At 38.1% G+C, this 15,464-nt stretch overlaps 9 protein-coding genes across 9 annotated transcripts; 7 read left to right on the top strand and 2 right to left on the bottom strand. All coding sequences in view use genetic code 12, as the record gives it.

The window, feature by feature from the left end:
* Nucleotides 1-36: 36 nt before the first annotated feature.
* On the top strand, nt 37-432 carry SMD3 (mRNA splicing protein SMD3; the record flags this gene model as incomplete). The annotated part of the gene is made up of 2 exons (XM_064995486.1): nt 37-78; nt 166-432. The coding sequence occupies 2 exons, from the start codon at nt 37-39 to the stop codon at nt 430-432; spliced, it is 309 nt and encodes a 102-aa protein (XP_064851558.1).
* A 541-nt stretch (nt 433-973) lies between these two features.
* DASC09_018820 (transketolase family protein) lies at nt 974-3,109 on the bottom strand (the record flags this gene model as incomplete). Its single annotated transcript, XM_064995485.1, has 2 exons — nt 974-2,953; nt 3,062-3,109. 2 exons carry the CDS (start codon nt 3,107-3,109, stop codon nt 974-976), a joined length of 2,028 nt encoding a protein of 675 aa, XP_064851557.1.
* A 760-nt stretch (nt 3,110-3,869) lies between these two features.
* CIN4 (Arf family GTPase CIN4) lies at nt 3,870-4,433 on the top strand (the record flags this gene model as incomplete). The annotated part of the gene is made up of 1 exon (XM_064995484.1): nt 3,870-4,433. The coding sequence occupies one exon, from the start codon at nt 3,870-3,872 to the stop codon at nt 4,431-4,433; it is 564 nt and encodes a 187-aa protein (XP_064851556.1).
* Nucleotides 4,434-4,722: 289 nt separating this feature from the next.
* Nucleotides 4,723-7,185, top strand: RAD3 (TFIIH/NER complex ATP-dependent 5'-3' DNA helicase subunit RAD3; the record flags this gene model as incomplete). Its single annotated transcript, XM_064995483.1, has 2 exons — nt 4,723-4,727; nt 4,809-7,185. The coding sequence occupies 2 exons, from the start codon at nt 4,723-4,725 to the stop codon at nt 7,183-7,185; spliced, it is 2,382 nt and encodes a 793-aa protein (XP_064851555.1).
* A 1,761-nt stretch (nt 7,186-8,946) lies between these two features.
* Nucleotides 8,947-9,819, top strand: REX2 (Rex2p; the record flags this gene model as incomplete). Its single annotated transcript, XM_064995482.1, has 2 exons — nt 8,947-9,141; nt 9,232-9,819. 2 exons carry the CDS (start codon nt 8,947-8,949, stop codon nt 9,817-9,819), a joined length of 783 nt encoding a protein of 260 aa, XP_064851554.1.
* A 329-nt stretch (nt 9,820-10,148) lies between these two features.
* Nucleotides 10,149-10,550, bottom strand: NCW1 (Ncw1p; the record flags this gene model as incomplete). Its single annotated transcript, XM_064995481.1, has 1 exon — nt 10,149-10,550. One exon carries the CDS (start codon nt 10,548-10,550, stop codon nt 10,149-10,151), a length of 402 nt encoding a protein of 133 aa, XP_064851553.1.
* Nucleotides 10,551-11,281: 731 nt separating this feature from the next.
* Nucleotides 11,282-11,725, top strand: DASC09_018770 (uncharacterized protein; the record flags this gene model as incomplete). Its single annotated transcript, XM_064995480.1, has 2 exons — nt 11,282-11,329; nt 11,552-11,725. The coding sequence occupies 2 exons, from the start codon at nt 11,282-11,284 to the stop codon at nt 11,723-11,725; spliced, it is 222 nt and encodes a 73-aa protein (XP_064851552.1).
* A 315-nt stretch (nt 11,726-12,040) lies between these two features.
* DASC09_018760 (ribosomal protein L15e) lies at nt 12,041-12,655 on the top strand (the record flags this gene model as incomplete). The annotated part of the gene is made up of 1 exon (XM_064995479.1): nt 12,041-12,655. The coding sequence occupies one exon, from the start codon at nt 12,041-12,043 to the stop codon at nt 12,653-12,655; it is 615 nt and encodes a 204-aa protein (XP_064851551.1).
* Nucleotides 12,656-13,235: 580 nt separating this feature from the next.
* Nucleotides 13,236-15,005, top strand: DASC09_018750 (bifunctional phosphoribosylaminoimidazolecarboxamide formyltransferase/IMP cyclohydrolase; the record flags this gene model as incomplete). The annotated part of the gene is made up of 1 exon (XM_064995478.1): nt 13,236-15,005. The coding sequence occupies one exon, from the start codon at nt 13,236-13,238 to the stop codon at nt 15,003-15,005; it is 1,770 nt and encodes a 589-aa protein (XP_064851550.1).
* Between the last annotated feature and the right edge of the window lie 459 nt (nt 15,006-15,464).

Below are 15,464 nucleotides of genomic sequence, written 5' to 3'. Positions count from 1 at the left end.
ACAGTTAAGGGTTAAAGAAATAATAAAATAATAAAGATGTCAGTGGGTATTCCAGTTAAACTACTTAGTGAGGCACAGGTGAGTCTTCTTTTTTTTTTCTTTTTTTTTTCTCTATGATTCAATTTTTATTAAGGGAAATTGTACTAACCTATCACCTCCATACAGGGCCATGTAATTTCCGTGGAATTAAACTGCGGTGATATTTACAGAGGAAAATTGATTGAATCCGAAGATAATATGAATATCCAATTGAAGGATATCACAGTGACTGCAAGGGATGGTAAGAGTAATCATTTGGACCAGGTATTTATTAGAGGTTCGAATATCCGGTTGTTGCAAGTGCCGGATATGTTAAGAAATGCCCCAATGTTCAACCCTAATCACGTAAAACCGCCGCCACCAGGACGTGGGGGAAGACCACCGAGAAGATAATGATAATGATAATGATTATGATTATGATTATGATTATGATTTGATCTTAGAGGTGGAGGGATAATGGAGCGAGAGCTGTCGTTATGTATTAGTTTCTTTTTATTACTATTACTCTTATTCTTACTGATTTTGTACTATACTTGCTAATGTTTATGTTTTGACCGTGACTGATTCATTTTGTAATGTTCCAAACAATTAATGAATATTTCTTAGACTGTGATGAAGAAAAAAAAAAAAAAGAAAAAAAGATCGAGCGTATGTCCAACAACAGTTCTAACTTTTGAGAATGAGGTTTTTTCCCGAAATAAAAAGGCAATCAAAAATTAAGCAGAAACAACCAACTTCAATGACATATTTTCTAATGGTGGCACCAAACATCAAATACTGAACACTCGCATTGAGACATTTATGAAAATCAGAAATTTCCACCAAAACAATCTTACAATCAATCAAGCATAATTACAAAACCAAGTTCATCATATGGACTCTTATAATATCTTATATAACTTATATAAACTCAACATCAAAATGAATAAGCCGATTACAAAGCAGTATTCAATCTACTCTTAACTTCAGTACCCTTGTAGAAGTCAACAACCTTCTTAACTCTCTTAGCAACACCTTCACCAGTGAATTCAAAGTACTTGTACACATCTGGACCCTTACCACTGATACCAAATCTGTCCAAACCAAAGTGTTCGTGAGCATACTTGGACCAACCGTTGGTAGACAAGACTTCGAAGGACATGACTGGCAAGCCATCTGGGAAAATACTGAGCTTGTAGTCCTTTGGTTGAGCGTCGAAGGTGAACCAGTCTGGCAAGGAGATAACATTGATGTTAACACCTTCCTTAGCCAACAATTCAGCGGCTTCGACAGCAATACCGACTTCAGAACCGGTGGCGACAACAGCAGCAACTGGGGCTTCGGAACCGTGGACAACGTAACCACCCTTGCTGGCCTTGGCAATGGAAGAACCAGCCAATTGGGGCAAGTTTTGACGAGAGAAGGCAAGAACAGATGGAGTGTGCTTGTTCTTCAAGGCAACGAGGTACGCAGCAGAGGTTTCGTTACCATCGGCTGGTCTCCACACTGACAAGTTTGGAATAGATCTCAAGTGAGTCAAGGTTTCAATAGGTTGATGGGTTGGACCATCTTCACCAAGACCAATGGAGTCGTGGGTGGCAACATAAAGAACGTGGTGACCAGACAAAGCAGACAATCTGACAGCACCAACGGCATAAGAAACAAAGTTCATGAAAGTGGCACCAAAAGAGATGAAGTTGGCACCATAAGCAGAAATACCGTTACAGATGGCAGCCATACCGTGTTCTCTAACACCAAATCTGATGTAACGACCAGAGTAGTCACCGAGGCCAGTAGATGGAGGTTGGAAGTCAACGGCATCTGGGGCACGGGTCAAGTTAGAACCAGTCAAATCGGCAGAACCACCAATAAGTTCTGGAACAGCATCGTAAAGCTTAGAAATGACACCTTCAGATAATTTTCTGGTGGCAACGGCCTTGTCAGCAGCAGTGAAAGTTGGCAAGATTGATTCCAAGTCAGCTGGCAATTCACCAGCAATTCTACGCTTCAATTCAGCGCCCAATTCTGGGTATTGAGAGGAATATTCTTTGAGCATAGCAGACCATTTAGCTTCAGCGGCGGCACCGGAGTCAGCAAATGACTTGTAGTAAGAGTAAACTTCTTCTGGGACAACAAAAGACTTTGATGGGTCAAAACCTAAGTGAGTCTTCAATTGCACGATATCATCGGCCTTCAATGGAGCACCGTGAACAGAGTGGGTACCTTGCATCTTAGAACCGTAACCAATGATGGTGGTGACTCTAATCAAAGTTGGCTTGTCGGACTTCTTAGCTTGTTCGATGGCCTTGGTGATACCTTCGTAATCGTGCATACCGTCCTTAACCCACAAGACTTCCCAGCCGTAAGCTTCGTATCTCTTGTTGACATCTTCGGTGAAAGCGACGTTAGTGTCACCATCAATAGAGATATGGTTGTCATCGTAGAAGGCAATCAACTTGGACAATTTCAAGTGACCGGCAAGAGAGCAAGCTTCACTGGCAACACCTTCCATCATACAACCATCACCCAAGATACAGTAGGTGTAGTTGTTAGAGATTTCAAAACCTGGCTTGTTGAATCTAGCGGCAATGTGTTCCTGAGCAAGAGCCAAACCAACAGCGTTACAGATACCTTGACCCAAAGGACCGGTGGTGACATCGATACCTGGGGTTTCGGCTTCTGGGTGACCTGGAGTCTTGGAGTTGATGTGTCTGAATTGCTTGAGGTCTTCAATGGACAATGGGTAACCGGCCAAGTGGAGAAGAGAGTAGAGCAAAGCAACAGAGTGACCGTTGGAGAGCACAAATCTATCCTTGTTCAACCAATCTGGGCTGGCAGGGTTTTGGATCATGTTTTTGAAGATGATGTGAGCAACTTGGGCAAGACCCAATGGGGCACCTGGGTGACCAGAGTTGGCGGCGGCGACTTGGTCGACCTAAAGGGTGGTGGCGTTAGAAAAAAAGGACTTTGGAACATGGGAAGCAATAATCGCTAATTTGTCCGCATAATGATGAAATAAATGAAGACAAATGTCAATACTTACTGCCAACAATCTGATGGTGGAGATAGCGAGGTTGTCGATGTCAGACATTATGTTGGTGTATATACAATCGATTGCAAGGGAAATGAAACAAGAAAAAAGAAAAGAAGAAGAAGAAGAAGAAGAGAAACAGGAAGAACGTGTGAAATGTTGGTGATATTTTAGTCAGATGGCTGACGTTAAGGGGTTTTTTTTGTTGAGACTGATGGACGACAGAGGGAGGGTAATGCCTTCTATCACCAGCGGTTGGTGGACTCCGACAGTCGCAAAATAGACTACTGCCGGCACACCCCATGTATAACTATTATGATGATGTTATTTGTTAGTTACCATTTCATGATCATTATCATCCTCATCCCCCAGACACAGCTATCTGACAATAGCTAGTAAAATATTGTACTCTTTATCAGATGACCATTTGTATGGTGGCAGCGGTGTCGTTGATGTAATATAATGTGCACACCATAGCAAATTCATGACTTTACCCTGCCATTTTGGCGACGCCTCGTAGCCTAATTGTTGTTAACATGATTTCCCAGGAATCTTCTGCAAAAGTTGATTATTGTGTTGTTTCGGGTGATGTCGTCGCCTAATATATATTTTCCTCAATTTATCTAGTTGTTGAATTAAGAGGAGCCCTTCAAAGTGATGATATTTACAAAGTCCTGACTCAATATGGTTATGATCGCTTACACTGCTGATCTTCATACATTTCTTTCCTGATACTTTCCAATCTTGACATTTACTATTTAGCTGGAATATTCAAACTCACACTCCAAGGCGATTGACACACACACGCAAAAAAGAAAAAATGGGTCTTCTATCCATCATCAGAAAACAAAAATTAAAAGAACACGAACTCAGGGTGTTGGTTCTTGGTCTTGATGGTGGTGGTAAGACCAGTGTTGTCACCAAAATATTGCACGAAGACACATCCCAGATCGCCCCAACTATGGGATTCAACATCAGTACCATCCATCATAGTAATTTCACTCTCAATGTATGGGATATCGGTGGCCAATCGACCATCAGGGCCTTCTGGGATAACTATTTCATGAACTGTGACTGTCTTGTATGGTGTATCGATGCTAACTCGTTAGAAAGATTGCAAGAATCTTTTTCCGAATTCAGAAAATTAATGGATGAGGAAAGATTGGTCGGCAGTGGGCTATTAATCTTGGTCAACAAAATAGATTTGGTACCCACTAATGAAATTGAGACAACCGTACAGTTGATCAGAAAAACCTTGAAAATTGATGAAATTACTAATCATAACGTGGGAATTTTGCCAGTCAGTGCCATCACTGGTAAAAACATTGACAGAATATTGGATTGGATCGTCTCTGAGGCCAGCGAAAGATTGTACATTTTGTAACTAGACTTCAGCTATATTATATTGTACCACAGTACATGCTCCTACATGTGTACTACCCTACTAATAACTTAAATAATAATGCAGTAGATCCCTCAATTGCACACATTACTATCATTTACTGGTAAGTCCTAGATAAACCCCATTATACATTCATTCATAGAGCTGAAGATCCCCCGATTTGCGGGTAATCGTCCGCCCCAAATGAAAAATGCCCACAAAACAAAAGGCGTGATGATCATCATCAATCGGCTAGGTGCTCTGACAAGTGAAGGCTGAAGGTATATTCATAATGAAGTAAGAATTATATATATTGCTTTTTTTTTCTCATAAATATATAACTAAGTTTATAAAGAAATGAAACGCTAACACAAACAGGTTCTTCATCGATGATCTCCCCGTCCTCTTCCCTTATCCAAAAATCTACCCTGAGCAGTATGAGTATATGTGTGATATCAAAAAAACCCTAGATGTCGGGGGAAATTGTATTCTTGAAATGCCTTCTGGAACAGGAAAAACTGTTTCACTTCTATCGTTGACAGTATCGTACCAAATGTTTTATCCGGAACACCGAAAGGTTGTATATTGTTCCCGTACTATGTCAGAAATTGAAAAGGCACTTATTGAATTGCAGAATTTGATGAAATTTAGAGCAAAAGAATTGGGTTATGTTGAGGACTTCCGCGGGCTCGGTTTGTCGTCACGTAAAAATTTATGTCTTCATCCAACAATTTCAAAAGAAAGAAAAGGGACTATTGTTGATGAAAAATGTCGTCGATTGACCAATGGTCAAAATAAACAGAGGATTGAAAATGGTGAAACAGATATTGAACTTTGTCAGTTTCATGAAAATTTATATCAATATGACCCTACAAACTATATTGAGCCAGGTGTTTGGAGTTTCGATGATTTGATCCAGAATTGTACTGAACGGAATGTTTGTCCTTATTTTGCCGTTAGAAGAATGATCCCACATTGTAATATTATTATTTATTCATATCATTATTTGTTGGATCCGAAAATTTCCGAAAGGGTTTCCAAAGAACTCTCCAAAGATGCTATTGTCATATTCGATGAAGCGCACAATATTGATAATGTCTGTATCGAATCTTTATCCATTGATTTGACCACCGATGTTTTGAAGAAAGCCGGAAAGGGAGCTGGCAACCTATCTAAAGCTATCAAAGAAATGAAGCAAAAGGATGCGAAGAAATTGCAAGATGAATATGAAGCGTTGGTCAGTGGGCTTCGTGAAGCCGATTTTGTAAATCAATATTCAAACGAGCCGGAAGAAATGTTTGTTGAAAATCCTGTGTTGAGCGAAGATTTACTAAAAGAAGCTATTCCAGGTAATATCCGAAGAGCTGAGCATTTTGTGTCGTTTCTTAAGCGCTTTATCGAATATTTGAAAACCAGAATGAAGGTGTTATACGTGATTTCTGAAACCCCTGCATCCTTTTTACAACATTTAAAGGAATTGACCTTCATTGACAAGAAACCTTTACGTTACGTAAGTGAACGATTGGCCATTCTTGTAAGAACCCTTGAAATTTCGGAAATTGAAGATTTCAATGCTTTGAAGGATATTGCCATGTTTGCCTCACTTGTTTCTACTTACGAAGATGGGTTCCAACTTATTCTTGAACCTTTTGAAACAGATAATTCACAAGTCCCAAATCCAATTCTTCATTTCAGCTGTCTTGATGCATCAATAGCAATGAAACCAATTTTTGAAAAATTCAGTTCTGTGATTGTTACTTCTGGGACTATTTCCCCTTTAGACATGTACCCTAAAATGTTGAATTTTGACACAGTGATTGAAAAATCGTATGCAATGACCTTGCCTCGTCGTTCATTCTTACCAATGATTGTTACCAAAGGTAGTGATCAGGTGGCCATTTCTTCCAAATTTGAAATCCGTAATGATCCTTCAGTGGTACGAAATTATGGTTCCTTGGTGCTTGAATTTTCTAAAGTTTCTCCTGATGGGTTGGTTGTTTTCTTTCCTTCATATCTTTATATGGAAGGTATTATTTCGATGTGGCAAACCATGGGGATCCTTGATGAAATTTGGGGATATAAGCTTATTCTTGTGGAGACCCCCGATGCCCAGGAAACTGCTCTTGCTCTTGAAACATATCGTACTGCTTGCTCAAACGGCCGTGGAGCGGTATTATTTTCTGTTGCTCGTGGTAAAGTTTCTGAAGGTATTGATTTTGATCATCATTATGGGCGTACAGTTCTAATGATTGGTATTCCATATCAATACACAGAATCAAGAATTCTTAAAGCCCGTCTTGAATTTTTACGTGATAATTATCTTGTTCGTGAAAATGATTTTCTTTCCTTCGATGCCATGCGTCATGCTGCCCAATGTTTGGGACGGGTATTGAGAGGTAAAGAGGATTACGGTATTATGGTTTTGGCAGATCGTCGTTTTCAATTCAAGATTGATCAATTACCTAAATGGATTGCTCAAAATGTTGCCAAATCAGATTTAAATTTATCAATTGATATCGCGATTGCTAGTGCAAAGCAATTTCTTCGAACCTTGGCCCAACCACTCAACGAAAAAGATCAAGAAAACTCGGTTTGGACTTTGGATCAGCTAACGGAGTTCCAAAAGCAGCAAGGATATGTTCAATCAGGTCACAATGGAGAAGGTGGTGGTGAAATTCAAGAAATGGAAGTTGATGAATTTGATGACATGGATGACGATGAATTTTTGAAAGCATTGGAACAGCAAAATGAATAAACTAATTAAATTCTGGGCGTACAGTAGTGATAGTGGTTATGTTCATAGAAAAATAAAAAGATCTTTTCGATATAAAATTTTTATTGTAGATAATTTTAAAACTTCTTAGGTTTCTTTTCTCTAAAAAAAAAAAATAGGAAACTGTCAGAGTTCTTTCTGCTAATGATCAATCAAAAAGGAAGAAGAGAAAACCAAAAAAAAGGAGACAAAGAAGTCCCTGATGGGACTCGAACCCACAATCCTCCGATGAATCTGGCGTCGAAAATTTCTTTCAAAAAATTACCCGGACTCGGAAGCGATACCGATTTCGCCACAGGGACTCCGTATCAAATTGAATATCAGGAAATATATACCCTGTCAATATATATATTGAAACAGGGCTCGCAACCAAATTATCATAAATTATATAATTGTGCAATTAAATAATCATATATAAACACATTAGTAGTTTTATTTTGTTGTAAATAGTATCGAGATTTCACCACCTGGAATTTGGAGCTTATTTTGTTGCATTTAGTTGTTAAAAATAGACAATTGGATATTCTAAACCATCCATAAGCTTCTAACGTGATCATATTTCCACGTTGCACCTTTTTTCCTTAATAATATTGATTTTCTATTACTCTTAAATATGTATTTGGTTTTTTCGCTGCAATTGGATCACCATAGATACTGTTACAATTTAGCAAGTCTAAATCAAAAAATCACATTGCACCTTTTTCCTTCATAATTAATAAGTTTTTTACCGGTGATGTGACTAATTTTTGCAAAAGGAATATGATAGAAGAGTAATTTACAGTTTTTATTATTAATAATTATTTTTACAGACTAGATCACAAGCCCGGCTCAAATGGTATTTAGAACCCCTAGGAGTCGTTAATATACATTTTAATTTCATTCATTCATTGATTCATACTGTTAAAATTTCTTTTCTATCTGCAGAATTCATAAAGCACTTGATAGTTCGCTACTTTTTTTTTCAATATGAGCATCTAAGATCAACACAACTGCTCATTATTTATATTTACGTCACTCCTTCTGGGTCTTCATGAGAAGAGCACTTTCTACTATTTGTGGTAGATTCATGGTCCATGACTTACATTCTACAGGTAATAACTTATTCCCATTTACTACTAGTACTGTTCTTTTTAATAATCCAGCCATATTGCTTCCAATTTAGCTTAAGAATATTTCTACTAAGGGTAGGTTCATTGAAAGCCCAAAATATACTTCATATTCTTGCCCCATTGGTACCTAAAGACCCCATTGCATGTAAAATTCGCAAATGAGTGGCCATTGCACATACCTCTGCAGTAGCATACTCCGATATATACCAGTCGGAATACTACCACTAAGTGAAAATACTAGTTCCTAATTGTTGTGATATAGCTTCCTTGTTTTTAACACTAGAACAATTATATTTCTTAAGTTAGGTTACAAAGCTGCTGTTATGTCCGGTTAATGAGGGCGCGTGATGAGATAACTTAGCGATTGCCCTCAAATAAAAATTTCCTGCGATTTGCAAAAAAAAAAATACAAAAAGAGTAAACATTATAAAGCAGCCACATATATAAGTCAACTTATTAGGAAGTCTTTTTTTTTGTTGTGTTCTGAGTCCAGAATGTGTCAAAAATGAGCTCAACAGTTACACAAGCAGGGTTACTGGTCCACGATGATTTTTTTTTTTATTACTTTTTCATAAACAGTAATTTTTAATTACAAGAGTAGCAGAATTAGCAACTTTTAAACATCATTGAGTGGATGCTTCGTCAATTTTGTCAGAGTATAAAACGCTTGGAATCGGGAGCTAATATTTCTAAGCTAAGACCAACTACTTTTTACAAACAGCAAAGGATTTTCTCAAGATATTATAGCTGTGCGACAGATACTAAGAAATCAAGCTTCGAAGAGATGAAAAATGCATGCAGAGACCCAATTGTCTGGATCGATTGTGAGGTAGGTTTTAAATCACCTTTATAAACATTTCAGGTGGTGGTTCTCGTTTGATGATTTCACTTTATGTGCAACTTGACTAACATTTTTCAGATGACCGGACTCGATGTGTTTAAAGACACAATAATTGAAATTTGTTGCATAATTACTGACAGCAAACTCAATATACTTGATGCTCAGGGATTCGAATCGGTTATTTATAAGCCAAAATCGGTGCTTGATAGTATGAATAACTGGTGCATTGAACACCACGGTAAATCTGGTCTTACCAAAAAAGTTTTGAATGCTTCCTCAGAATCCAAATCCCTCGAGAAAGTTGAAGAAGCTTTGCTCGAATATATAAAGAAGTACGTTCCATTGATGGGGTCAGCAGTTCTAGGAGGCAACACCATTCATATGGATAAATTTTTTATGATCAGGGAATTTCCAAAGGTCGTGGATCACTTGCATTATAGAGTTATTGATGTCAGTTCTATTAGTGAAATCTGCAAAAGGTTAAACCCAGAATTAACTAAATATCAACCTAGAAAGAAAAACTGTCATACTGCCAAATCTGATATTTTGGAGAGCATTGGACAGTTAAAATGGTTCTCAAAATACTATTTGAAAAGTGACAAAGAAGTGGACTTCAATGCAGTCGTATTGGGTGGTACTGGGATCGGAAAATTGGCATTGAAATGAGTTGTAAGTTTGCCTTTTCTATGTTATTTTCTGTATATTATTTTTTTTATAGTTATAATTACTGAATGATCTTCTTTGAAACCTACTTATTTTACGAACTCCAGTTTTTATTCTAATAAAGTTTATATTTGAATGAGAAAGAAAAACCGCACCTGTAACAGAAAGAAAGAAAAAGGGGAATGATATGAAAAGAAAAAGTTCGTAAATAGTAACGCGTTTATAATACATGGATGGTACAACATATGAAGAGAACCAAAAGAATGAAACCATAACTGGAATTGTCAAAGCCCAACCACATTCTTTAGAAGTTATGGATGATGAATGAAGATTTAGAGATTAATGGTAGAACCAACTGCACTAGAAACCATAAGTAAGCCCAATATCTTTACCAGTAATTTGGAAGCTCCCGATGTCGAGTTATCTAAGGAACCGTTAGAAGAGGATGAAGAGGACGATGAAGACGAAGATGTACTGCTCGAGACAGTTGAAGTGGATGTGGAAGTTGCCACTGAAGTAGAGAGCGATGAGACAGCCGAGACAGCTTTGTTAACAGAATCAGTTTCGATAGACTCTGAAGCATAACTGGAGGCACTGGTAATAGATGAAGGTCCAATTGTAATGTCGTAAATTTCTGACAGAGTAGCTGACGACCCTGACGACACGGAAGTATAAGGATTAATAGAACCTTCAAATTGATGAAGATCGGAATAATAATGTGGGGTCAAAGACATGATAATATATTTATGATATTTATGATATATTTTTTTTTTTTTTTTTGTGGAATTCTAAATATCTTTGGTGTTAGCAATTATATATATATGAATAACCCAGGAAACTTCAGATGGGGAAATCGGGACCTGCTGAAGTATTTATATAATTTAGAGCATGCATTCTAGGCTATGAATATATAAAACCCTTAACAAAGGGTTCTTCTAAGATTTAAGTTTAAGGTACGTATTTGAATAATCACGACTCAGGCACCGCACATTAGCACCTACCATATTTGGAGCTAACCCAGCTACTTTGGTGCAGTGACATCATATATGTTGTTTATTCACATGCATAATAGCGCAAGGTACCAACAGACCTATTATGCAATTAAGTTCCAAAACAAATTTGATTCAGGGGTACATATTTTTGTTTGTTTTTCTATTCGAACAACAAGTTTCATTGTTATCCAACAAGAAATCCCGGATGTAATATCCCTCAATGTCAACTCCGGTTTGTTTGTTACGCTCCAAAAAAAATAAAATAAAAATAAATGCGCCCATTTATGGCGAGGAGGCAAAGTTTTCTATGTTTTGTTTCTTGTATGAGAAACAAAATTTGGCGTCAGGGAAATTGTCCAGAAACAAATTGCGAATGTGGCGGACGCACCAGTCTACCAATGGGGAACGGTACTAATTAGGCTGAACTTCAGAGAATACCCTTACCACGTCATATATTTACATATACTACCATAATGCTGAAGTTTTTAACCAAAGTGAACGACGAGAACAGTACGACCAAAGTATTGTAGAAAAGTGTGGCTCAATTAATTCATTGGATGAATATCCGGTAGAATACTCACCGAAAATTATAAAAGGTCTGCACAAATAAGCATAATGTGTAAATAAATGTATTATTAACAAATACACCAAAAATAGACTCAACAAGATATGTACCAATTATGTAAACAAACAAACAAACAAACAAACAAACAAACAAACAAACAAACAAACAAAAACAACAGCAACAGCAACAACAACAACAACAACAACAACAACAACAACAACAACAACAACAACAACAACAACAACAACAACAACAAAATTGTGGTTCTGGGGTTGCTATTATAATCTACATGCTGTTTTTTATTTTAGTTTCATCAACACTTCCAGTGTATCCCGTGTGTTGTGCTCATTAGATGAGTAACGGTTCACCACGGAGCAACCGACGAATTGCACTTTGCACCCTGTCATGTACAGAAAAAAACCAATAATATTCCATACAAAACCGGGTTACAGGAGTGATACGCGCTTTCTGAGATCAGATCTTCGTGACAATAGGACAGTCACTTATGCACGTGCAAATCACGCACAACTTTGCGCCCTTGATTTTCAGTGTGAAAAGTTTTTTCTAGAGGATTGAAAAAATAAATAAAAAACAAAAATCGCCGACCAGTTTTCTACCTCTTTAACATCTGACAACACTATTCTCGTAATATACAAACACATTAACAATGGGTGCTTACAAATACCTTGAAGAACTTCAAAGAAAGAAACAATCCGATGTCTTGAGATTCTTGCACAGAGTCAGATGTTGGGAATACAGACAAAAGAATGTCATCCACAGAGCTTCTAGACCATCTAGACCAGACAAGGCTAGAAGATTGGGTTACAAGGCTAAGCAAGGTTTTGTTGTTTACAGAATCAGAGTTAGAAGAGGTGGTAGAAAGAGACCAGTTCCAAAGGGTGCTACTTACGGTAAGCCAACCAACCAGGGTGTCAACCAATTGAAGTACCAAAAGTCTTTGAGACAAACTGCTGAAGAAAGAGTCGGCAGAAGAGCTGCTAACTTGAGAGTCTTGAACTCTTACTGGGTTAACCAAGATTCTACTTACAAGTACTTCGAAGTTATCTTGGTCGATCCACAACACAAGGCTATCAGAAGAGATGCCAAATACAACTGGATCGTCAACCCAGTCCACAAACACAGAGAATCTAGAGGTCTTACTGCTACCGGTAAGAAGTCCAGAGGTATCAACAAGGGTCACTTGTACAACAACACCAAGGCTGGTCGTCGTCACACTTGGAAGAAGCACAACACCTTGTCTTTGTGGAGATACAGAAAGTAAATGTTTTGATGAAATCCACTACGGACTCTATTCAAAAATATTTGCATTCTTTGTTTTTGGTGAGGTGTGTTTTGAATTTTTGAAGCTTTTTGGTATTTTGAAAGCAAATATGCTATTGAAGGATCAAGTTTGCCGACTAATATAAATCTATTTTACCATCGCAACATTGTTATATGTAAAGTTGTAGCAGTTTAATTCGATAGAAGTGACAGATTAGTAAGCTTCCACGATGGATAGAATAGTGAAAACAATAAGCCTAGCGTCATTATATAAAGTGTGTCAAGTCTATGCAGCTTGAAAACCTTTTACTGTGAGCCTGAAATTTCTGATACTAATAATTGTTGAATTAATTTATTGTTGACTCGACATTCTGCAACTATCACGCGGGGATGCTGCTGATCGTATCAAAAATTTTCCTATGGGAAAAAAAGAGTCAGCCATTGCTCCAATCTCAAAAACAACCTTTCCCTTGGCCGATCAGTCTCTATTTTCTTCACTCTCCTGGGAGCCAATACTCTTTGCACAAAGTAAAATTTGTTTTTCCCACTTAGTTTTAAGGTGCTCATAATAACAATTCATAATGTCTGATAGAAAGACTGCTATTGTTTCCGTCTACGATAAGACTGGTCTCTTGGACTTGGTGAAAGGCCTTGTCAAGAACAACGTTAGAATTCTTGCCTCTGGTGGTACTGCTAATTTGATCCGTGAATCTGGATTCCCAGTTGAAGATGTTAGCTCTGTCACTCATGCTCCAGAAATTTTGGGTGGTAGAGTCAAGACTTTGCATCCAGCTGTTCATGGTGGTATCTTGTCCAGAGACATTGCAAGTGATGAAGCTGACTTAGCTGCTCAAGGTATTGAGAAAATTGATTTCGTTGTTTGCAACTTGTACCCATTCAAGGAAACTGTGAAAAAAGTTTTGGTTAGTATCAGCGAAGCTGTTGAGGAAATCGATATTGGTGGTGTCACTTTGTTGAGAGCTGCCGCCAAAAACCATGCCAGGGTCACAATTTTGAGTGATCCAAAGGATTACGCTGGTTTCCTTAAGGAGCTTGACGATGGTGAAATTTCCGAATCATCCAGAAACAGATACGCACTCAAGGCTTTTGAACACACTGCTGACTACGATACTGCCATCAGCGACTTCTTCAGAAAGAAGTACAGTGAAGGTGTTTCTCAATTGCCTTTGAGATACGGTGCTAACCCACATCAAAAACCAGCTCAATGTTATGTTAAAGAAGGTAAATTGCCATTTGAAGTTCTCAATGGTTCTCCAGGCTACATTAATTTGTTAGACGCCTTGAACTCTTGGCCATTGGTTAAAGAATTGAGTGCTTCTTTGAACTTGCCAGCTGCTGCCTCGTTCAAGCACGTCTCTCCAGCCGGTGCTGCTGTTGGTTTGCCATTGAGCGACATTGAGAAGAAAATTTACTTTGTTCAAGACATTGAAAACTTGTCTCCTTTAGCCAATGCCTATGCTAGAGCTAGAGGTGCTGACAGAATGTCATCCTTTGGTGATTTTATTGCTTTGTCTAACATTGTCGATTTGCCAACTGCCAAGATCATTTCTAGAGAAGTTAGTGATGGTGTTATTGCTCCAGGTTATGAACCAGAAGCTTTGGAATTATTGAAAAAGAAGAAGAATGGTAAATATTGTCTTTTGAAGATTGATCCAAATTACAAGCCAGAAGCCGTTGAAAAAAGAGAAGTCTATGGCATCACTTTGGAACAAAAGAGAAATGATGCTATCATCAACTCTTCCTCTTTTAAGGAGGTTGTTTCCAAGAACAAGTCTTTAAATCAACAAGCTATCATTGATTTGACTGTTGCCACCATTGCTCTTAAGTACACCCAATCGAACTCTGTTGCTTACGCTATCAATGGTATGCTTATTGGTTTGGGTGCTGGTCAACAATCTCGTATCCACTGTACCAGATTGGCTGGAGACAAAGCCAACAACTGGTGGTTGAGACAACATCCAAAGGTTTTGGGTTTCAAGTGGAAGAAGGGTGCTAAGAGACCAGACAAGGCCAATGCTATTGACTTGTATGTTTCTAACCAAGTTCCAAAGATTGAACCAGAAAAGTCTGAATGGGAATCTAAGTTTGAAGAAATTCCAGCTATTTTGACCCAAGAGGAAAGAGAAGAATGGTTGGGCAAGTTGAACAATGTTGCTTTGTCTTCTGATGCTTTTTTCCCATTCCCAGATAATGTCCACCGTGCTGTGAGATCTGGTGTGAAGTACATTGCTGCTCCAACCGGTAGTGTTATGGATCAAGCTGTGTTTGATGCAGCTGATTCTTATGGATTGGTTTACGTTGAAAATCCAATTCGTTTATTCCACCATTAGAGACTTCATCAATCTATATATTTAATTTTTTTTTCCCCCTCTTTTATGTCAATTTTTCACAAGTATCTCGAATTAATCAAGTTACATCTCTAATTATACAGTTTACATATATATACATTTATATATATATACTTTCTTTTTTTTTTTTTTTTTTCTTCCTGTAACTGTCTGTTCAGCCATGTTTTGTGGTTTGTTGACAATTTTTGCCAGCATTGTGTCTGGTGTCCAAATACAGTATGTTGCTGGGGTTTTGAGAAGATATCCACTGGCACAATAGCATGATCCATGGTAGATGCTTCTGACGCATGGTAGTTTGTAACCCCCAGGGCTCCAAGGGGCGGTTGTTGGAAGGCGCGCTCCTGCACCACGGCGCATGCCCACTTGCCGCGCGTTGTGGTTTCGAACATACCACAGAAATTCGAGGCACTAGCGAATATTTCTATATAAAGCAGATTATGC

Source organism: Saccharomycopsis crataegensis, assembly GCF_037102585.1.
Source record: "Saccharomycopsis crataegensis DNA, jcf7180000000074, whole genome shotgun sequence".
NCBI classification, from domain to species: Eukaryota; Fungi; Ascomycota; class Saccharomycetes; order Ascoideales; family Saccharomycopsidaceae; genus Saccharomycopsis; species Saccharomycopsis crataegensis.
This window is presented reverse-complemented; position numbering and strand designations above follow the sequence as displayed.